At 36.3% G+C, this 24,520-nt stretch overlaps 1 protein-coding gene across 1 annotated transcript in view; it reads right to left on the minus strand.

Annotated features, from left to right (window-relative positions):
* Positions 1-24,520, minus strand: part of EXOC2 (exocyst complex component 2) — a 135,240-nt gene that overhangs the window by 66,217 nt on the left and 44,503 nt on the right. The window contains exons 7-11 of the mRNA XM_010573290.1: positions 18,558-18,638; positions 14,498-14,643; positions 14,318-14,399; positions 13,717-13,819; positions 10,021-10,139 (exon numbers count right to left, since the gene is read on the minus strand). Of these exons, the coding sequence (XP_010571592.1) occupies positions 10,021-10,139; positions 13,717-13,819; positions 14,318-14,399; positions 14,498-14,643; positions 18,558-18,638 (531 nt within the window). The remainder of the gene's footprint in view (positions 1-10,020; positions 10,140-13,716; positions 13,820-14,317; positions 14,400-14,497; positions 14,644-18,557; positions 18,639-24,520) is intronic.

Raw genomic sequence — 24,520 nt, forward strand, 5'->3', positions numbered from 1 at the left:
ATTGATGAGTTTTCAGCAATATGGACTCTGCTACAGTCACTTAAGTATATTATCCACTACCACCATTGAGAAGTTCTACAATGAGTTTGAACATGAATTTGGGGAAAGACTTTTCCTCCTGAATGAACTAGAGATACAGAATAATAAGGACAAAACCTAAAGCTAGCAGAAGCTTTTAAAGTAGGTACAGATGCTGCAAGTGGAAATAGTTAATTATGGACACATACTATGCAACTGCCCATGTAACAGATCTGTGTAAGGTCACACATCTTGTGCGTCTACGATTTAAACACCTATGACTTCTAAAACATATCTTTATTATTACAAATTTATAACATTAACTTCTGTGAAAGTGTTCCAGCAAGCCTGCAGAATGAAGTAAAACAAAAACCATTTCTCCCTCTCCAGATTAAAAAAACCATGCTTCAATATCTTACAGAGATTCTACCCAGAATAAAAAGAACATTATATAGAAGACCCTGAGAAATTTTAAGTGCCTTGCATAGTTCTTGGGCTTGGATAAGAATTGACTCTGAGATTCTACATATCTGCATTTTATTTGGGTGAAAAAAAATGTATGCCAAAGACAAATCAGAATTGTCACAGGCATTGCTAGTTAAAACATGTAAAAAACCAAACCAGAACCAAAAATCCAGAAGTGCAGCAATGTTATCTTCAAAAAAACAATTAGAAAAAGCCATGACACACCAAAACTTCCCCCTTCAATGTCTTCACATAGAATTTAGGCTCTCACCCTTCAAATACCTTGTTAATATGAGGAATTTCTTGTAAACAGATGGTTTCTAAAAATGACAGTACCCATTAAACCTCAGAATTAAGAAAACCAGACACACTTACCAAAACATCTTAACGTGAATTAGTTCAATTAAAACCATTTAGCCTGAGGTAGCTGAAAACCTGAAAATTCTGTATTGCTGCTGATACACTAACCCCATGCCGCCCAAATGGTTTATATATTCACCAGTAACAGAAAACATGTAAAGAATACTCTCTTGTTCCACCAGAAAAACCACATCATCAGTTTGCAGCCATACCAGGAAAAGAAAGTTTAACATGAACTAATTTCTTAATTGGTTGTCTAGCATTACAAGCAAGTATAACACAGCAGCAGGGAACTACAACAGCACATATACCCTCAGGACTAATAAACATCTGGACTACATTAGCAAAACTGATTTTGCTTTCACCCGACCAGAAGATAGCGCTTGAAGACTGCACACTAATGCATACATTTTGTAAAAAAGTGAAGCGTTAACGTACAAACAATTTTTCTCCATCCCAACTCGTTTCCACTCTGGAGCCAGCAGCTTAAATTTAGTGTCATAGTAATACAATGAACTAGCATTAGTATGGACTTTAGACAATAATATTTATAAAATAAACTACCCAAATAACAATTTACTGCCTATTCATTATTTGATTTGTGTACTATTTCTACATTCTTAGATCCTGAATATAGGACAGGAACAAACTAAAGTTTCAAGAAATTAACTTTTTACTGTCCTCGCAGGTTTTAAGATGTTGTATAAACAGCATGAGCAACACATTCCTGGCAGATTTTTTTTTTTTTTTTTTAAATATACCGCATCTTTGAAGTTACAGAAGGTTGGGGTTTTTTTTCCAAAATACAGCATGTACATGGAGCATATCTGTCAGTGACTCCCGTGCCAACTGTATATTTAACCAAGGAAACACAGGAAAAATAAATGTATTACATTCTGTTCTTCCACCAAATGGTCATGACAAACCAGATGTATAATTAAAGCCTTATTACACTTACATTTCTAAAATCATGAGAAGATCAAATAAGAAGCTTTAAGGATCTTAACATGGCTTTTTCTAAAAAGGATTTTACTGGGTTTCAACTTTTTGTGCACAGATATTTTAAAACGTACGAAGAATGAAATAAAAACATTCAGAGACTGTGTGAAATATAAATAGTTCAACGGTTTTGTTCAGACCTCTTCTGTTCTAGTGCGGTAAGATGTCACCAAAATAAGGATCTGGGGAAAAAAAAAAGTGCAATGCTTTTTGAGGTCATTTATTTAATTTGTGCTTTCACTTTCTGTAAATCAAAAGCCACCTGTGCTGACCCCTAATTGCAGGTTTCCTCTAATTTTATCACTAGTGGAGTTGCTACCGGGTACTTATGTGCCTGCAGTACCTATGGCTCATGTACATACCTTGACCCCATTTTTTGAGATGTTACCTGCAGGCATTACCTGCAGGCAGCATGTTGCAGCCTCAGTAAAAAAAAACAATGTGAAGTTTTCCTAAAATAGATTTTTTTCCATGATCTGCAAACCAGTCAATGATTTAAGTCTTTAAAAGCAGCTTTAAGTTCTCATTTCAAAACTATTACCAAACTGAGTGTAAAAATTATTCTGCAATATCCATTGCTCCACAACTTTGCTCATTTTTTTTTTCCCCTCGCAGTCTAACAGGCAGAGGTTTCTCATGGGAGTCACACATCTCTCACCTCCCTTCTGTAAGCCAGCCTCAGTCACTCCGCAATTCTGCCAGCCCTGTGCATCACTTATGTGACATTCAGCTAAAGGTTTTTACAAAAGCTATTGGTCAATCAGGAGATAATATAGTGCTGGTACTTTTTGCAGTAATAAAGAAAATTGTTAACAAGTGACCAACCTCAGGCTGAGTAGTTTTTCAGTGCGATTTTCCATGGTAAGTCAAACATCAGTCATTACACAGACTTGTTCATATACAGCATGTATATGAGCAAGATTAGATTAATAAAAAAGACCCTACAGATGTGCAACCAGGTGAATACAGTTACTGTATTCTTTCATCCATTATGTATCTTAGAGTGACTTTTCTCACAGGCTACAATAGCGAGGGAAGGCTGATCTATAGCCTCTGGACTCTCTGAAGGGCAGCAGACTTCCTTACCACCCTTAAACACCTTTGAACATTTTTTCCTGTGCACAGCGGGCCCTTGTCCTGTGCTACAGCCTGACCACCCACTGTTGCTTGTTGACCAAACACACAGTGCCTGGAGCCCGCACTGACACAACCAGGATAAGATTCCTTTCAAGGACACCGCATTGAGAATTTCAGTTTGTCTAGGCAAGAAATTAGGCGAGCAGGAGAAATTACCGAAAAATTAACCTGCTCAACAGATGAATGACTGCATTTTATTCTTTTTCTTGAATACTTTTTCTTTCTAACCTTACATTTATTAGGAATCTGACATTTTTAAATGATCAAGAAGAAAATGTTGTATTTCTAGCAGAGATATGAGTGCGGAAGATTAATATTGCTGCACTCTATGGAAAAAACATGTTTGGAATACATTTAAAAATGAATGCTTTTTTAAGTCTTAAGGCTAGTCTTTGTTATACTAAATATATTTAACCTGAAACTATTTTTCAGTTTACCACAAAAAGGGTAATTGGACTAATTATTTCTAGTGGTGGTGTAAGTATTTCACAGCCTAAGGGTAAGCCTTATTGTCAGTCCTGCAGGCCAAAAAATACCGAAGCAAGAGCCAAACACCTCAAGTTCAGCACATAAATAAAAATGACGTCATTTTACTAGCACTAGTAAAATGCACCAGCGGACATTAAGATCTTCAGCAATGTTGAAAACAACCTGCTTTTACTTAATTGCCCGAATAAGAACTTAAAAGACTGGAGCAGACACCAAGGTAAAATTCTGGCCACAGAAGAGTTTCACTTTATCTTCAATACTACTCATCTTTTCAATTTTGATTTTAAACTACCTCTGTTGCTTTTTAATTGCAATATTTACTGTCTTTATAATACTTTAAATATTATTTAAATTATTAAATAAGAATGCCCCCTGCACTTCTGAACGTGTCAGATTCTACTAAAAATTCTACATAACAGCAAAGTTACAGATACAGGTGGTAAAAGTGGAAAACAAATCCAGTGTCAGACTTTGTACTGATCAATTTTTATTCTTTTTTTTTTAATTAATAACCTATTAAGGGTTTGCTTGACATCTGCTGTCAAAAGGGTATTTCTGCTATGGACAGGGGATGTGGTTTAGACATGAAATGGCTCCCAGCTGCAAGAAGTCTTCTTCCAGATGTACAGTAAGCAAAGGCAATGGAAGAGAACCAGCTGCTAGGATAACAAATTGAAAAGGCCCTTTTGACACAAGCCTTGCTGGCCTGTCTGATCTAACAAAGATGGATCATTCATTGCAAGGTGAATAGAATCTCAGTGTGGCACAGAAGAAAGAGCAACATGGTCTAAGCATCCATCTCCCTCCTTCACGCTACATACAGCTGCTGTTACTCTGGCAGAGAAAAACCCTGCAGTTTTTTTTACAATATATGGAGAGCTGTGCATCATACTCTTGAGTACTGCAAAAATCGTATTTTTTTTCCAGCAATAAGAACTACAATAAAAATCATAATGACTGAACTAGTATACTCCCCTTTCAAGAGCTGTTGCCATGCTGGGAACTTTAACGGGTCATATATTACATATTTTGCAACCTGAAGTACAGCAGAAAGATCACACACAACTGTGTTAGCGTTTTCATTTACAGTTTTAGTTTGTAAAGGGTATTAACAGATAGATTATTTGCAATAATGTTACATAATATCTCAGAAAGACCTGTTAAGAAATGAAGACTTTTTCAGTCAGTTTGATGATAACTGGATTAGAGTCCCTATCCATTTTAGCTCAAAGGATCATGAAACCTACTAAGCCACTATTAAAGTCTAAGCAAATAACCACTGGCCACACAGAAAACAGTCTTAACCTCCATAGCTTCTTTCCCTGATACTCATATTAAGAATCCCATTGCCTAACTCATTTTGGCTATCTGCCCAGTGCCCCAGGCAAATTTTAAACTAAACCTCATTTATTTACATTTATTTTCATGTCATTTTTACATCATTATATCCCCCATGTTTCCTGTACTCCAACAAGTCTGGGAAGCATAAACCATAGCGAAAAACTACAATTACACCCTAATAATAGGGGAATTGCCAAGTAAAGTTAAAAATTACAAATATGTAAAAACTTAATTGAAGGAAACCATTTACTATCCAGGTTTGAAAGTCACTATCCAGGTTTGAAAGTCACTATCCAGGTTTGAAAGTCACTATCCAGGTTTGAAAGTCACTATCCAGGTTTGAAAGTCCCCAGATTTTTACAAATCATAAGTTCAAAGTTCAGAAGCAGCAATTCAGACTTTAGCAAATACAAGGCATAAAATACCAGCAGAATTCAATTTATCATTCAACTATCTCTTGCTAGAGATTTAAGAAAGTTTTGAGTGAGCATAGTGCTCTTCCATGTTAAGCTTTATATTCATAGCCTTCAAAAAATGCTCTTTTCCCTGTCTATTCAGTCTCATGCATTTCCCTCTCTCTGACATATCTACATAGTAACAGCAGCAAACGGACTCTGCCTACTTCATATCCTTCCAGTGGGCAGCAACAGTGTGATGTGACCAGATTTATAAAAGGAATCCATCAATGCTTCAGGAAATAACTTCACAATCATAAAAAAAAGTTTCGAAAACAATAAGAAAGCACAACTGCCTATTCCATTAGTAAGGCAGATACATTAAACAAAACATAAAAAGTTAATACACACATATATTTCCAGGCATTCCATATGTCAGCAGAGCTAGAGCTCTAGTCAGCTGCACATAGGTCCCGTATCTACAGCTGCACCTTTAATGGAAGAATCTGACCATCAGAGAAGCAGGAGAACACCTTAATGTAAGGACACAAGCATGGGAGCTTTATGATTTGGACATCCCCTGTACTGCCTCATGCTTCTACTAAGACTTCGGCTATGCTCTTTGGTCTCTTTGTCCTGGCTGCTCATACTTCAGAGTACTTCAGAGCAGGAGAAGTTTTGAGCTGCTGTCATATTCACTCACTCCGTAAAACAGGTGGGCTTGGATTCCAACAGTTTCTCATAATATGAGCATCACGTGCCTGCATATTTTTTTTTTAACCTCAAAATCTGCTATGGCTATACAGAGCAAGAGATAAGATAGGCTAAAGGCAATGATGGGTAACAACAGCCGTAACTGAGCATGTAAGGAAACATTAATCTACATAATTCAAGACTAATCAGCAAACCAACAGGGTTGTTTAAACTGCGGGGAAGCAGTACATTAATACGCATACAGAGATATTCAAGGGAAATACACTCCAAAATGCTGCTGTAACGTACTTCATACACAGGACTTGAGAAAATTCCCCATCCTACTTGTACCCATTGAAATAAATGCAACCAATTAACTAATGATCAGATTACCACATCTTTTACGATTAATAATTGTCTATTAAAATCAAAGGAAACATCCAATTGAATAATTTGCTGTTGGTAGTTGTCAGCCTTTAAGTCACACCGCCAGATTATCTGACAAAGCTTAGCACAGCTTGATTCACCTTTCAGTTTTTGGAAATAATATTAACACAAGTTGGATTAACTGAAAACAGACAGTATTTGAAACACATAGGACTTCTGCTAACCCCTGAAACAAATTCCAGGAGAGCACTCCAAGACCATTACAACCCTGTAAACTTGCCAGAGTTTCTTCTTTAAGCCTGCAGAGATTGTACTATGCTATGATACTTCACAGTTTTAGGATGTGCTTACAACTGCCGAGTATTTCTACAAAAAGGAGTTAATCTCTAGTAATATCCAAGCACAGTGGCTTTTTTTTTTCTTTTAAACTTTTCATGTGATAGTACTACTGTGAGTGAAGGAGTCACACTCAGATCAAAAATATATACTTAGATATAAAACCAAAATAAACATGTATTTAAATACATCTCTAATACACAATTTTCTGATAGCACCTTCAGCCACCTCAGCATGTATATTAGCTTGCACTTTTCAACTATGCTTAGAAGGGCCTTAAAAGTATAGTTATTAATAAAGGCAATCATCAGACAAAGATAAAGAACCTACAAAGGAGGTAGAAAAGTAGATTTACTTCTTGTCAATATTGGGAATTTGTCCTGAGTGCCATTACTAGTGGCCTGGATGAGATTATGTGTCACTAAATCTCTTAAAGAAGACAGAAGAAGATGCTATTTCTAAAAAAGAAAATGAAATTATTTAAGTTGTAATGACTAAAGGGTCAGCCCCCTAGCAGTGTGGAGACAACTGGAACAATTCTGTCCCAGAGTACACTGTTGGCTTGTCATATCAGTGACTGAATTTGGAGTAAGTTCTCCTTAGAATTCACTTAGGTTTGGTTTTTAGCTTGTTTAGCAAAAAATGGCAATGATGACCTTCCCATCCTGAACACATCATGGCCAGCAAACAAATTCTTTGAGAATTACTGTTTGACAATCAGCTACAAAAATCCTGTCCAGAATGCCTAATAGAGTTTTCAAAAAAGACTTTTCTAGGTAAGAAAAGCAAAGGCTCTCGTCTAATTCCAAATCCATTTCATGTAGTAAAATTCACGTGCAATAACTCAGAGCACAGCTCTGCTTTGAAAACTAATAAAATAGCAGCAAAATGTTTTGGCACAAATTCAGTGGAAAAATTGTGCACAAATGCAAAAATAGATGCAGTCTGCTACTGAGGTTTAAGTTTACTATGCTGAAAAGTTTTGACTCAGTTTGAACCAACAGATTCACAGTCAGCAGAAGAAATAAGCTAAGAATAGCCAGAAATTGTTGGTATGTTCAAGGTGGAACTGTAATTGCTGGCTGCTTATTGCAGCATATGCAGACTACCATCAGCTAGAAACAATGTCTATTATCCCTGTTGAAAAGGGAAACCTAGAAAAAGTTTTAATGCCCTTTTCATTAGAGTATCAGCCTTATGACCCACCTCTTCCTCCAAATGCTTGATATACAAAATAAAACATGCTTCCAAAAAAGATTAAGTGGAGTACTTTAATGTTTGAAAATTTATTACTATTTTCTCTTAAAAATAGCCTGTGAATTTAGGAACATACAAACCACATTTCTAACTTGATTAGATTCCTCAGTCTTGCATAACCGATTTGATATCTATGAGTAAAAACCCCACACTTTTCCTGTTTGAAAAGCATACATCTATTAAAGTAGATTAAAATACATTCCATGTCTCTGATCACAATCAGCATTGTAACTACTTGGCAGTTAAAACCAATTCTTCTAAGTTTTCTTTTTTCCTTCTCCCATCTAGTATATGCCAAAATTAAAGATCTATGGAAAGGAAAAATCACTTTTAGCAACCTTCCTTTGTCCTACTAGATGCTAAGTGAAAAATTCCATCAACTAGGATCAATTCTTGAGTATTTTACAATTGTAAAAAAAATCTACAACGTACAAAAACTACATCAGTAAGGACCACATAAAAGGCTAGAAGAAAACTATTGAAATTTGATGAGCTTTTTAATAAAAGTGATAATATATTAGTATTTGTTTCATACATGCACTAAATATTAACTAATCATACATGCATTTACTGGACATTCAAGTTATTTAAATTCCCTCTTCTGTGAGCCAAACAAAGCTGCTAACATAATAGCCCCTTTGATATTAAGGCTGAGGTAAGCAGATTTGTTGCAAGAAAAACACCAAACAGGTTGAGATTTTCAAGACAAGCCTAGGAATTTATAGACACATTTTCCATTCATTTACTGGAGCCTGCATATCAGAATTATATAGACTACTAAAAAAAGCGTTGAGCACTTAGTATCTTCGTGCCCCTATTTTTCTTGCTAAGAAGCCGAGAGATGGCTATATAACATTTTGCAAGCGAGAGGGAGAAAAAGAAAGTTTAGAATTGTTAACCATGGCTGTTTTTACAAGCGAGTTTTGCTCCTGATAGCTGTATGTTGCAGGGGTGGTGGTCGTGGTGTCTCAGGGTTTTGACGAGGAGGGAAAATGGGGAGGTTTTGGAAACATTCTGAATTTTGACCAAGAGGCCAAGAAACTAACCTGGTGTTCCAGCAGGTCCCACAGCACTTCACACCGTGTTGTAGATCAAAGACAGTCTGTGCATGCTTTAAGCTAAACTTACTGACATCACTGTCATATGTGATGCACCCTGTGAACTCTATACCTGATATTGTAACCTCTGCTAAGGAGAGTTGAAGCCTCCTGCAGCAATTTTACAGCACATTTCTGCAGCAGATCCAACTTAGTAAAATTTTTATGGTTTCTCAGAATAGAACACCTTATTTGGTTTGGTACACACATGCACTAACACTAAATATGGAAGTTACCTATAAGCCAAGAGAGACCAGATTCCCATATGCCTACTCATTTCAGAAATAGCAGCAAACTCCATAAGACTTCTTGAGAAACAAGACACTACTTGCCATTTTCTAGTTTGAAAATCCAGTTTTCAGATTTTACTACTAGAAATGCCAGGCCCGTAGCCTCCCACCTATTCCCTTTTGAAAATACACTAATGTGATGGATCATGTAAACTGATAGCTAAGCTGCTGCCACCCCTGAAAGCAAGAACTAAGCATTTGTATTGGTCTTAATATAACATTGTCTATATATCCCATTTGTTTAGCTCACAGGTCTGTGCTCGAACAGTATAATCTAAATTTTGAAACTGCACACGAACAAAGAACATGAGAACACCATATTATCATTCACTGCATATCAAGAGATTACACATTATTCCACTATGCACCAGTGCCCTGCATATCCACATACTAACGGCATATCTTGTGCTAAAGAAATCTAATGGCAGATTCAGACAACAGTCCAAACTTCATGTGACCTCAAAGAATTATTTTGAGAGGACAGTAAACTTTAGATAGATGATTGATATTTAATGCTTTTCCCATGTAAAGAGCTTAAAAGTTGTAAGTTAAACACAAAGAAAACTCCAACTGCTGTTTTGTTTTTATAATAAAGAAAAAAAAATACAAGTCAGTATTCAACTTTGTAAAAAGCTATCAAAATTGATGGGAAAAACCCCCAAATATCATTTGTACACTAAAACTTGTCAAATAAAAGGCAATGCCAAATTCCTAAGTGTCAAATATATATATATATATACAAAAATATATTCTTGCCTTTTTGTTCTTTAACATAGCTCTCTTTACAGTTGTGCATGAGCTGCAGAATCCACTGATGTTGAGCACCAATGCACTGCCAAGCAGGGTCCCCAGGCGCATGAAGATCAGAAAGATATCTGTAAAACCCAGTCCAAAAATCACAGCTCTGACTTGACACACTGAAGGCCTCGTTAAAACAGACCAAAGATGTATGAAGAAATATTTTTTTTTTTTTTTACATAATTTTAAAAATTCAAGAATAGTTGTTAAGATACACTCATACCCAATGCAAATGCAAGTCTTGGCATTCTCCCCTCCTCATTTAGTGAGGCAAAATTCATCAAAAAAACTTGTAGAAATAAACAAAACCGTATATATTATCACATTAATATGTATTTTCAGTTGTGCATCTACTAAAGTACTTGGGAAACCAAGCTCTTTATCTGTCAAGGTTGCTGTTCAGTACTTCATGTTTCACTTGGAATCAGTGATGACATCTCAAGAACATGAAGTATGGTATTTTTCTTCCCACTTTACATGTCCTGATTGTATCATCATGTAACCTTAACAAGTAAATACAGAAGGAATTAATTTTTGGCAGCTCATTAATTTTAGCACAAACAAGCACAAACAATATAAAACAAACTCCTGGGTTTGTTTTTTGCATTAGGATGAGCACACACAGTCTGGGGAAAACAAAACAAAAAAAAAGTGGGAGGCAGGGAGAGATAATAAAAATAATTAGGGCTTCTAATATGCGGAAGCAAAACACCCTCTGTCTTTAGGCAGAGAGGAGTATTAGAAGCCAGCTGTTGTGATTTCAAAGAGAACACAGAAGTAATACAATCTAACGTATGGTATTCAAGACTATCTGATGACAGTACTTTCAAAAGAGTATTTTCAAAAAAGCAGTAGCTGCTCTACTATTTAATGTGCTTCATTACATTCTGTATTAATGAGGCTTGGGACAGATTAAAAAGTTCAGGATGCTCAAGGTGAAGTACATTGATTTAGTATCTTAAGTAGTGCAGGGAATGTTTAACTCCTCCACAAAAGCTGTATTACTACAATAATACCTAATGTTAATTAGGACTCTGTTGCAAAATTCTGTCTTTGAGAACTGTCTACAGTTGAACAAAAACCAAACTGTCAAAGTAGGATTGGTTGGATGGATGAGAACATTGCACAACCAACCATTTTGACAGGGTGACATTTATAAATTATAAGCTCAAAGCCTTCCTCGGTGTTAAGGGGGACTTTAGTCTTTGCTTAGGCACAAAATAAAATAAAATTACCACTAGTCTTGGAAAAAAATACATCTACTTGGCTGTTAAGTGATATGGTAAACTGTTTCTGAACAGTATAAAATAACTATTAGTGTGAATACCATAATAAAATGAGAGGACAATATGAATTGAAGCCTAATTATGGAGATAAACACTGAATACCTGAGGGGGAAACCCACAGTATTTCAGGTCTTACTCAGCCTTAGACACTGGAGACACACAAAACAAACATATCAAGGAAAAAACCCCTCATAAAAAAAAAGCAGGTTTTATGCAAATAATTTTAAAACTAGGATTTTGTTTATTTGCTCTTATCTGAAGTGCTCTGAAGAAAGCTTTCTTCACACCTTGCCTCCAAAAAATTTACACTAGTATAACCACATTAGCATATCTAGAGTAGTAAAACTAATTTAATCGCTTTGTATGCTGGGATTCTGTTAATACATTAGAACTAAATTATTCCATATTTGTCCACCCCCTGTTCTTCTTCATTATACTGTTCTACATGCGGAATACATTTGGTAGTTACATTAGCACAGTCCGCTTTAACATAGGCTGGGATATTTTTAAAGATTAAATGCTTCAAGGTAAGGGGCTAGAGAAAAAATAAAAAAACCCCTACACCAGAATCAAACACATATACAACTCTGATTCTTCCTTAGAACTGGTCATAAGACTTGGTTAGATAAAGAAGCTGCTCTTTAAGGTTTTCAAGATTGACCTAGAAAGGAAACAGTAGTGCCTTCTTCAGAGACACAAAACTTAAAACACAGTTCCAATAAATAGGCAATATTTTATGTAGCACCCAGACGAATGAGAAGCACTCTGCATAAACGTATACTGGTCATTGTCTTCATAAACTAACATAACAAAGGGACCCAAGATATCAATACTGTACTTTTTCCTATGCGACTGGGCCTGGTGAGCATACAACACATCGAAGACCTCATGCAGGTGTCAAAATTTTAAGAATGCTTCTCACACAGTGCATTTGGTCTACATCTTTTAAGGTAACTGAAAAAAGCACTGAGAATGTCAAGCCACACTAGGAACCCTAGTAACTGTCCTGGTTTCAGCTGGGATAGAGTTAATTTTCTTCTTAGTAGCTAGTACAGTGTGTTTTGGATTTAGTGTGAGAATAATGTTGATAACACACTGATGTTTTAGTTGTTGCTAAGTAGCACTTATCCCAAGTTAAGGATTTTTCAGTTTCCCATGCTCTGCCAGCAAGCAGGTGTAACAAGAAGCTGGGAGGGAGCATGGCCAGGACAGCTGACCCCAACTAGCCAAAGGGATATTCCATACCATAGAATGTCATGCTCTGTGTATAAACTGGGGGGAGTTGGCCAGGAGGCACGGACCGCTGCTCAGGCATTGGTCAGTGGGTGGTGAGCAATTGCATTGTGCATCACTTGTCTTTTCTTGGTGGGTTCTTTGGTTTGGGGTTTTTGGAGGGTGGTGGTGTTTTTAATTTTTTTTTTTTATTTTATTGTATTCCTTTTCATTACAATTATTATTATTATTGTTAGTATTACATTTTATTCTACCTTAGTTATTAAATCAATCTTATTTCAACCCACGAGTTTTACTCCCCCCCTGCCCCGATTCTCCTCCCCATCTCACTGAAGGGGGTGGGGAGTAAGCAAGTGGCTGCATGGTGCCTAGTTGCTGGCTGGGCTTAAACCACAACCGTAATGTCCAAAACTCAAAAGCTTTCTAAGTAAAGCCATCAAATATTCCAGAGCACTCTAAAGTTTGGCTCCAAGGACTTTAAAGCACGTTAAGGTCTACCAGTAGAAGAAGGTCCAACCGACTCAGGTCAGCATGCCTACAACAGACTTCAACATCGGCTTTGTGAATGACAGAAAACCTAGGAATTTCAATGAAAACTGGGGAACTGGTTCGCATTCATGAAATACAAAGGAACCACATTACTTAGACTGAATAGTAAAAGAGCCAACCCCAAATTTAAACAACAGTCTGGATTAAAACCTATTATCTGACTCAGGATAATTCCATTTCAACACCAAGTCAAGCTGAAGTGTAAGACAAGTTAATAAGGAATCTACTTTGACACAGATCTGCAACCTGTGAGTGATCATTTCAGATGCAGCTTGCAATATGATGGTTTAGAGGAAGCAGCAGAATCTAAACATGTGTTAAAGATTTTAAAAATTTAAATTCAAATCTCAATTATCCTTCATTAAATTATTCTCATTCAAGAACTGTTTTTCAATCATTCAATAAAGAATCAAGTACCAATCCATTGCCATTATTTATATAATCACAAAATCTCAAAATACTCTACTTACAGCCTTAAAATTAGTATTTAGACCATAGTAAAAATATTTACTACCCTATTTAGGAAACAGATTTAAGTACACATCTAACACCATATGTCTGATGAAGACACTAGTCAAATGATTACCTTATGTAACGTTTCTGATCATGCAACGTTGATGGAGTTTCAAGCAGCTTATCTAACAGAAGTTCTCTTAGAGCTTCAATTCTGGTTTCAACTTCAGCATAATCTAGAAGTAGGGAGAGGAAATAAACCCAGTGTGTGCCTTCAGCAGCGGTATGAATGGAAAATTATGTTATTTTTCTAGGACACCAGACACTTCTGGAGTTAATGTGGAAATCAATATAACTCATTTTATAACAAGCCACATCTGAAAATTTTGTATACAACAGTTCTACAACAACAGAAAATTGGACTTTGAAGTCTTTCCAACAACATGCCAGTGAGAGATACCCAAAGTCACATTTTAAGTACTGTAACTCTTATGTACAGTAATACCAAGCCTTAATAAATAAAATTGGCTGTGATTTCACATTTTGTAATATTTACCTCACTCAAAAAACTTGCCAGAAATATTGCTTAGAGTAATTGGTTCCTATAAATCTGTAATTTTAATGGATTAAAATCCATATAAAAGCCACATAAAGCTCTTTAGACTACTATGTGCTTTAAAGTCTTTAAGGTAAAAAAAAAGAAAAAGAAGCAAATAACAGAACCCGTATCTTACATTTTTTGAATACCTGAACCTCTGTCTTTCCAAAGAGTGACTTGGCTTTTTCGTAGTCATTAATAACCACATCATAATCTCCCTTAAAAAAACACAAAAAAATCCAAACATTTATATTTGTCAATAAAAAGTTAACAGGCTAATTTCAGCAAACAGAAAAGTATTTTTAAAGGATTATACCTTCTGGATATTTCTTTCAATATTCAAGGGAAGGTTGAAAAGAAATTTAAAACGCTGAAGGACATTAAGCGCGTTTCTCGTTGAATCAGCTTTGTCCTTGCGACCCAGCACTTCTTGGAATAAGGTATCTGCTGTGTTACTGGCTCCTATTTAAAAAGGATGAAAATAAGAAAAAGTAGAGTAAGTAATCAGTTCAAATGACATACAGATTTTCCTCCTTTTAATGAGTCATTCAAGTTTTTTAGAGCAAGTGAGTAATTATTGCTAAATTTTTATACTTATTTTGTTCAACTGTGTTAACATTTTAAAACTGATGAAATACTATTTCAAAGTGAACCACTTAGCATTTTAATGTGGTAAGACCCCTGTGCAATTAAAAACAATCACTCTTTCCTATTTCAAATGCTTAACTTTGTTGCAGATATTTTATAGTTTGCTTTGGCTCCAGGTCTACATTTTACAACTAAATTATGCATCTCAGGATACGGAAAATCATAGCAAGTTTTCTTTTTAGAAAAGTGTAATTTCATCATGTAATTAATGCCATAGCTTTAAGAGTTATCACTGGGTTTTGCAAACAATTTTTTTGTGTTTTCAAACTAAGTCTTGAAAATTATTACAAAATTTGATATTTAAGCGAGTCACTTCAAAGTACCAAAGATTAAATCAGAGACAATGGTATGACTGAAAGAAGTTTAACTAGCTGGTCACTGTAACAGAATGAATACAAATTGTCTTCACATTGCATTAAAAGTCTTACTGGCTTCATCACATACAGAATCAAGCCTTAGTCAACAATTTCATGCAATTAAGTTTCTATACTATCTGTGAATATTCTTCAATAAATACATTAAATATAGCCTTAAAACCTTTTCTATCCAGAGTAAAAAGCATTCTATTTTGTAACAAGGATTATTTCCCAACACAGAATAACAGAATTTCATTTATAGTAGGGAAGATTTACATTGCATGTGAATATTTGCATTTTTCAGCTCAAGACTTATTTTTAATTAACAAAAAAAAAAAGTGGAACTGTTTTAGCCTTTTTGATCATTGCATGTAGAAGTTTCTACATTATCTGGTCTAGTGACTATACTTTAAGCAAAGATGAAAAAAATTACATCAGTCTCGCTGGGTGGCTTGCATGCCATTTTCTCTAGTCAACACTGTGGGTGGCCTGCTCATGTTAAAAGTAGTCTTTGTAAAATAATTGCTATATCTAAATAATGTTTAAACTTTGTTGAAATTTTGAAGCCTTGATGTAAAAAAAGTTTTGTCAAGATAGCTATTTCTACTGCATACTATTTAGCATAGAATACTTTAATCCATTAAGGAGAAATGCACAATGAAAAGAGCTAGCTGGACATTTAAATACAGACCACTGATAAAGTATGATTTTTCTCCTGAGGTTATAATAAATGCTTGTTTTGTAAATCTTTCTAGTAACATTTGTTTTGTTTGAATTCATATGTTTCTTGTCCATTCTTTTAACAGCCAAGAAGCAATGAACTATATCTAGGAATTAAAGTTCTAGTCACAAAGCATTTTTAATTCAATGCAAATGTTTTTAAAAAGTAATTGACAACTGCAGGAAGAACACAGTGATTTCTGTCTTTAGTTTAAAACTACATGCCTTCATCTCTTTTTGAATTAATTTGCTGTAGAAATCTTCAATTCAAGTAAATTACTTTTTTTTCTATGGGCACTTTTTCTGTTTTACATAGAAATTGAAATATATCAAGTTACTTATTAGTTAATGAAATTAAATAATTCATGCAAACCAGGTCTGTCTTTTTAGACATAAAAATATTGTAAAATTTATTGCCTTCTCACCCCTCCAAATCCTTTCTATATTAACAACCTTTATCCCTTGATTAATGATGAATAATCAAAACCTAAATAATCCATGGATAAAGATTCAGGTCCTATATTAACTAATTATCATTTCAAAATAGATTATTCATCTACTGTGTGCAGTTTTTTTTAACTTCAAAATAAAGTGTTAGTTATCTAACAGTTGTCTTTCACAGAGCCTGACAAAAACATCACATAATGCAATTTGATTGACTCCTTTGAGATGCAACTCCTCATTAAATTCATTATAGCACACCATGTTTTTATAAATATATATTTAATAGCTTGTTTAGCAATTAAATTTAGCAATTTCGCAAAACCTCCAACATTTATAATTCCACCTATAACACCAAATTGTGCTTCTACTATTCCATGCCATTTCAATCCAATAATTTGGCACGCTCTTAACTTACATTCAGATGCTGTGGAAAACATCCTTATTCTTAGGACTTTGTAATCAAGCTCACAACACCATTTTTCTCTCAAAATATGCACCTACAAGTCCATAAAATGTGAAATTTGACTAAAGATTTGAAGTAATTTTTGAAAGCAGGCCCTGTTACTCATGGATTATGGAAGCTTTTCAATGGTCAGGCAAGAAACAAAGCTTTGATCCTAAACCACTTTGCATAATATTATTTACTCTTTTTAAACCGTTGTATTCTTACTTCCCTGCCTCCCACCCATCATGACTTGCAAAGTACCAGGAGGAAAAGCAGCCAATTCTTTTCACAGCAGAGCCAAACTTAATACCACTCTGAAGTGCCTGGCACAAGCTCCTCTACAGATACAGCTTGAAAAAGACAGTCTTCATTATCTGCATACAGATTTCAGCCACCATTTATCAAATGAAACAGCAATTATATACATATACTATATATAACTATATATATCTATATATAGATTTGTCTCATAGTAGTATGTGTAGGAAAATGTCACAGACCTAAATTTTTGCTTTTTTATTTAAAACCTGTCACACAATTTTGTCAAATGGAAAGTGCTCTTCAAGGAATCTGTGCTTGGTGCATGACGCAGATAAATACAGAGCACAGAGCACTGAGGATTGCACTGGCAAGTTTCAGCAAATGCTTTTTTCTCCTGCCCTATATGTATCAAATATTCTGCACATACAGACACACACTATAGTCTTTATATAGTGTGCATGAGTTTTTTAAAGGTTTCTGGGTTTTTTGGCGATTTTTGGGTTTGGCAGTTTTTTTGCATTCCAGGCAACAAGATGAGGGAATAACAATGTTCAAACTACACCTTTATTGTGAGCATTAATGAATTTCTACTGAAAAGAGCTGGAGCTGTTCACAAAACCCCCTGCTTTCTTTGTGCTCCCCACACAAACACACATACAGTCACCGCTTTCTTCATACAAGACAAGAAAAACAGTGAACTTCCATGTCACTTTCTTGATTTCATAAAATACACTCAGACTTTCCAACACTGAGTCAGCTATCTGCATGTCATTACTGCTTATTGATACAGCACTAAGGGAAACATCCCTTCCTCCGTGAAAAAAATCACAATGAAACAAAGTAAAATTATCTTGGCAGAAGTCCCAGAATTAAAAAAAAAAGTAACTTTTTTGATCTGATGAAACACATACCAAACTGCAGTAAATTCAAGCCATCTCTCTCAATGCAACCTTACAGCTAATACAGAGAAACAGAAGAGTACTGACAGCTTTTCCAAGTTTCTAAAAAGAATGCTAATTCCAAGTAGTCTAAATGGCAGCACAGTGAAAAAGATTCTGTTAATTGACCTTGTTATATTGCAAACAGCCTGTTATTTGTTGTTTTGGTTTTTTTTTCTTCCTCTTTTGCTCCAAGTTCTTACAATCCTGGTATTTAGCTTCACTCAACCTTCTACAGTTCTGTCTATCCATATAGCTTCTCTGTGTTCTTTGTCCACTCAAAATTGAGATGCCACCAAAATTAATTTAAAGTAAATGCTTTAGAACATCTTTATTTTGATATTTATTCTCTTTGTTATCACAAACACTGCTGAAAGTCATGGCAAAAGCTGCTACTTTTTTCAAAAGGTGTACTATCACACCCTAAAATCACTACTATCAAACAGGAAAAGGCAAAAGTGACTGTACTGTTTTCAACTTTCTACCATATTCATAGGAAGATATTAAAGCTTGTTAGAAAGTCTAAAGTCCATAAATAGTTGCTGCTGGAAGGACAAAACTTACTGTTCAGTACATTCTCCAGTTTTTGCGTCATGGATCCTTCTACTTTTTCCGTTCCATCCGCTTCCAGTTTTTGATGAATTGCTGGAATAAAGTGTCCAGTTAAAATGCAGAACATTTTAATAGGTGGGAATACACAACATCAAAGTGACACTTTTAAACATTTTTTAAATTAAAAATAAAGTGTTATATTTCTTGTTAGATGTAAAAAAAATACAAACATGCTTCATGGCAGCAGGGTCTAGTGGAAGACAGGGCTTAGAGCCAGACATTGCAGAATTTTAACCATTACTCTGACACAGACTTCCTGTATCTTCTTGAACAAGACAGTAATGCTCAAGGAAAAAAAAAACAAACATGTGGAGAGAATAATGCTAATTAGCTATCTTGTAGTACAAGTGTTAATTCAATTTAGTATTTTGAAAAGTATAATTTAAGCATAAAATACTTTTGCTTTGTAAGGTAAAGTTTTTACACTAATCTCACCAAAAAGGAATTACCAACAATTAAAGGGTAGAAAAAGAATTTGGATGACCCCAAAATCGAGAGTTAGAACACTCCCCCACCAGTTGTTTTCATCTATAAAAATGCAGTCTCAAAACACACAATTTAAGAGTTATCTTGTAATGACCCACTGCATTAACCATTACACAGAAGCACTGCAATGCTTTTGCTCAAAACAACATGAAACAGAGGGGAGTTTGCTTTATTTTTTTGAAGATGCTATTTTTTCCTGTCCTAAATTGCCAAAAGCCCTAATTCTTGTTTCCATGTGGTATTACTAATGGATATGGAAATGTGTAGTACCAGCATTAATTTGTTGTTTTATTGTAATTTCTTTTTCAGGAGGGGAGAGATTTACCAGCATTGCCTGACTATAGCACATCACTCTGGAAATATGAACAGTGAATGGAGTGTGGATACTCCTTTCTTCTACTTCCCCTCTCTTACACAGCCTTTCTTCCCTCCTCTTCTCTGTTTAGTACAAGCAGCACAAATCAGTGTTTCTTTTTCTTTTTTTTTTTTTAAGGTAGCAGTCCTGTATATATGGCTACAGCATATATAAAACGATTATTTAAAAATATGATTTTCTTTCAAAATTTTTACTCTGTTAACATATGTAAAATCAGCTCAAACAGCTATCAGTTCCTGTCGCTTTAGATAAAATTAAGGCTTCTAAAAAACCTCCTACTGCTTCCTCCTGGTTCTCAGCAGCATAAAACAAAGCTAAGCTACCCTTGAAAACAGTGATGCTCAGTGCTCTGAAGAAAGTGAGTAACAATGTATTTTAGTTCAAAACAGAAATACAGTTTTGAAACCAGTCTCCCAATTGTCCCAGCTTATCTTGCTGAGGTTTGCATGGGCAGAGCAACCCGAGTCCCTCAAGTGGATTCTTTTAAGATGGAAAAAAACTAAAAGATGCACTCCATGAGTATACCTAATGTGCTTCAGGAGATAACTAGAATTCAATCCACTGGGTGATACTCAAGCTAGTCTAAATTACCACCCCAAACTGCATATAACATACACATAGAGATGTCATTACCAACTGGCTTCCCTCTACAGTGCCATCCCTACTTGCCCATGCTACATAGATGCAAATTAAGAACAAGCAAACAAGGACAGAAAATATCTTTAGTAAGGCAGCCCTGTGGCCTCGGTCCTACTGTAAGCAGTGAGAGAGGGCGGCTATTCTGAAACAGGACCAGCCTCCTTCAAAGGAAGGGTTTTCATTTGGGGGGGGTGGGGGTGTTAAAACAAAACCAAAAAAAAAAAAAAAGAGAGAGAGAAAATTCCATTATTCTCAAACATCTACATTTGACCCTTCAATCCCTTGATCCTACACAAAGAATTTCAGGAAGCTTTGCTTTCTTCAAAATGCAAGAGCATCTCTATTTTTATCAAAGTCATTAGATTTATTTTTTTTCCTCCTCTAATTTAGGACACCATATTTCTTAAGACAATCAACACTTAAGTAAAATAAACTAAAACTAATAGATTCTTGCATATTTTAAGGAACAGAGGCCTACCTTAAAAAGATGGTGTATTATTAACTGTAGCACATATTTCATATATGACATGAATACCACTTGGCTACAAGAATACCTCTGCAATTTTATAACAAAACCATTAAAGGTTTTAATGATATTATTCCATTTGTATACATCAGTTCTGGTCAGGGGCAGCCAATTACCATCCTGCAATTAATGTTACATACTGAAAGGCAAGTTCATCAGAACAGCAACCACAACATAAACAGGTATTTTAAAACCAAATGTTGCAAGTACTATTGGAACCACATCAAAGTGTAATGATTTTAATTTACCTATTTTGAAATCATTCTATGAAGCATATTTTTGAAAGATACTTTCTAAATGGATGTGGATAAAAACCCCTAAGCTTTATGCTGCCTCAGAGATTTTTAAAATTTAGTATTTTGGAACCATCAATTACACAGCATTAATTGCTGACCAATTAACTGTCATGTTACTCCTGAAGGGGACACACCTAAGAATTTCCAAAACTGAACTGTAACATCTAAACCTCTATCAAAGCACATATATTGGCAACAAAAGGTAAAACATGATGAAGACTTCCTTTAACGTACAGAACAAGAAGTTTTAAAAGAGCATAATTTACCATGTTAGCACTTTAAAAAAAACTACAGTTCATGACATTTTTTGATTCTGAAGGCAGCTTCTTTAGAAACTGTATAATGCTCATTAACCAGTTCCTGAAAGTTTTAAAACACATCTTCTCCAAAGTAGTTCTCTTTCTCATCTCCTTTAGATAAGGATATACAATAGCAATATTATTCCCTCCTCTTCCTTTTAGAGGACAGAAGATAACATTTTCACACTGGTAGCATTTAAAGTTAGTGACTTGGCATAAAGTATTTAAAATTCTTAGTTTGAAAATAGTGGTGTTGGAAACCCTGGAAGAATGATCCCATTAAACCACTTCATAGCTGTGTTCAGGCAGAGAAAAAACTGTCAATGGAGCAAAAAAAAACAACCCCAAAAACCCAAGGTATTGTTGTAGAAAGGTGGAAAGCACTGTGGAGTACAGGTAAAGGCATATTAAGCATATGTACCTGGTAGCGTATATCAAAAGGTATTTTTGGATGTATTAGGTTTGCATGGCAAGGTTTTGGTAGAGGGGAACTGCAGGGGTGGCTTCTGTGAGAAGCTGGTAGAAGCTTCCCCTATGTCTGACAGAGCCAATGCCAGCCGGCTCCAAGACAGACCTGCCACTGGCCAAGGCCAAGCCCATCAGTGATGGTGGCAGCACCTCTGGGATAACGTATTTAAGAAGGGGAAAAAAGTTGCTGGGACAGACAGAAACAGCAGCTGGAGAGAAACAACCCTGCAGACCCCCAGGTCAGTGCAGAAGGAGGAGGAGGAGGTGCTCCAGGTGCTGGAGCAGAGATTCCCCTGCAGCCCGTGGGGAAGACCATGGTGAGGCAGGCTGTCCCCCTGTAACCCAGGGAGGTCCACGGTGGAGCAGATCTCCACCTGCAGCCCGGGAGGACCCCACACCAGAGCAGGGGGATGCCTGAAGGAGGCTGTGACCCCGTGGGAAGCCCGTGCTGGAGCAGGCTCCTGGCTGGACCTGAAGATCTGTGGAGAGAGGAGCCCACGCTGGAGCAGGTTTTCTGGCAGGACTTGTGACCCCATGGGGGACCCACGCTGGAGCAGTCTGTGCCTGATGGACTGCAGCCCATGGAAGGGACTCACGCTGGAGCAGTTCGTGAAGAACTGCAGCCTGTGGGAAGGACCCGCGTTGGAGAAGTTTGTGAAGGCCTGTCTCCTGTGGAAGGGACTCCACGCTGGAGCAGGGGAAGAGTGAGGAGCCCTCCCCCTGAGGAGGAAGGAGCAGCAGAGACATTGTGTGACGAACTGACCCCAACCCCCATTCCCCATCCCCCTGCACTGCTGTGAGGGATAGGTAGAAGAGTTGGGAGTGAAGTTGTGCCTGGGAAGAAGGGAAGGGTGGGGGGAAGGTGGTTTATATTTGGTTTTATTTCTCATTAGCCTACTCTGATTTGATTGGTAATAAATTAAACTAATTTCCCCAAGTTGAGCTTGTTTTGCCCCTGACAGCAATTGGCAAGTGATCTCTCCCTGTCCTTACCTCGACCCACAAGCCTTTCGTTATATTTTCTCTCCCCTGTCCAGCTGAGGTGGGGAGTGATAGAGCAGCTTCAGCGGGTACCTGGAGTCCAGCCAGGGTCAACCCACCACACTGGACCACTGTCTGAAGTAAGGTATTTTAGGACTTACTGAAAAAGTGTAGACCTACCTAAAGTACTCTGTGTACACACAGTATGATTTGTTACATTTCCTTCTACATGTTTAATGTGACAATTTCTTTGTGTGCTGAAGCTATTTTCACACATTACAGTCAGGTTTAGCAATAAGTGCATTCACATTTATACCAAAGTTGAGTTACAAAAAAAAGTTTTAAGTTTTCATAGTGAAAAATATTATGAAAAATGCTTTATCAGAAAGCCTAAGCTTACTTTGTTTGCATCAACTGATTTTTAAAAAGCTAAGTACATGTCCCTTCCATGGGGACCAGGCAGAAAGTCTCTGAGTTAGAAGTTTAGACAAGCAAAAACTACATGCAGTCAAGAAAAATATCTGTAGACCTAATCTGATTGGAAGGAATCAATAGATACCGAAGTTACTCTATCTTAGAGTACTAAACCCATGTAACAGTGGGATGGTGCTGTTTGGGACAATCCTCATTCTCTTGCACCCACATGCTTTCTTTTTCTAGATCTAGCAATCATAGCTGCAGGGCAGCCTTAGCGAGATGATTTGGTGGAAAACTCAGTAAGTAAGAGACTATTCTTTATTGATCAGTGAGCTTGTCTAAACCTTGCCCCAGCTGCACCACTGCAATATAAGGGAAGAGGAAGGAGCACATGGCCAAGGGCAGGTGGAAAGCCAGCCTACACCTCTCAGTAGCCAGCAGTTAAGACTACCTTCAAATGCCATTTCATACCCTCAGCTCATCACTGGCTGCAGTAAAAAGAACAAGGAGAAAAATTTTGGTCTTTGAAGGCCTGAAGTAAAGGATGGAGATAGGATTTTTTTCTTGAATTGCCAGTTACCCTGGACTTACCCAATACAAACTATACAAGTTGGAACAGCAGTTGAAAACCTAGGAGAGCTTGTTTACCATTTTTGAGGATCTGTACTGTAAGAAGCATACAATAAATTAAGATGAGGAGAGGCTAGGTCTCAGCGCTTCAAGTAAGGCCAGAAAATTAACTGTATTTTGTACCATCTTTGCCAATGAGTATTCAAGTTTCCCAGCTAAGTCAGAATACTTAAAGGCTTGCAAACTTCAAAGCTGCAGTGAGATATTAACTAATAATAGTGAAAAGACTAAGTTTAGAGCTCACAATCACTAAACTGCGACTAAATACTTCAGAATTGGTTATTTTTGGCCAAATCACATGCAAAATTCAATCTGGCAAACAAGCCATAGTACAGGCCTTGTAAGTAAAATAAACTGCAATTAATTCATTGCTGCTCATATTGAAAACACTTTTATTTAATCTAAGGAAGGATATGGTTTTCTACTTGGCAACCATAAATCTAATAAATTAAGCCACATTTGCCAGGGTCATGCAGTTTTTGACTTGCAAATTTCATTCTTGATTTTCTCATTAGACATTTTTAAAACATACTTTGAGATAGGCACCAGAGGTGGTATTCTCAAAAATTCCTCAGCCTAACTGAGCTCAAAGCAACATAGATACAAGTTTTCTACCATTTTCTCATTAAAAGATGGCTAGAAATGCATTTGGTATATCTGAAAATCTTGCTCATTTCCACAGAAGTATGGTTAAAGGGAAAAAGAAGAAGAAAAAAAGAAAAAAAAAAAGGAGGTACCTGAAATGAATTAAACCCTTTTAGTCAGATGAAGACAGTAAGGGGGGGGGGGGGGTGAAA

The sequence above is a fragment of the Haliaeetus leucocephalus genome, unplaced genomic scaffold (genome assembly GCF_000737465.1).
Source record: "Haliaeetus leucocephalus isolate CR32 unplaced genomic scaffold, Haliaeetus_leucocephalus-4.0 Scaffold373, whole genome shotgun sequence".
Lineage (NCBI taxonomy): Eukaryota > Metazoa > Chordata > Aves > Accipitriformes > Accipitridae > Haliaeetus > Haliaeetus leucocephalus.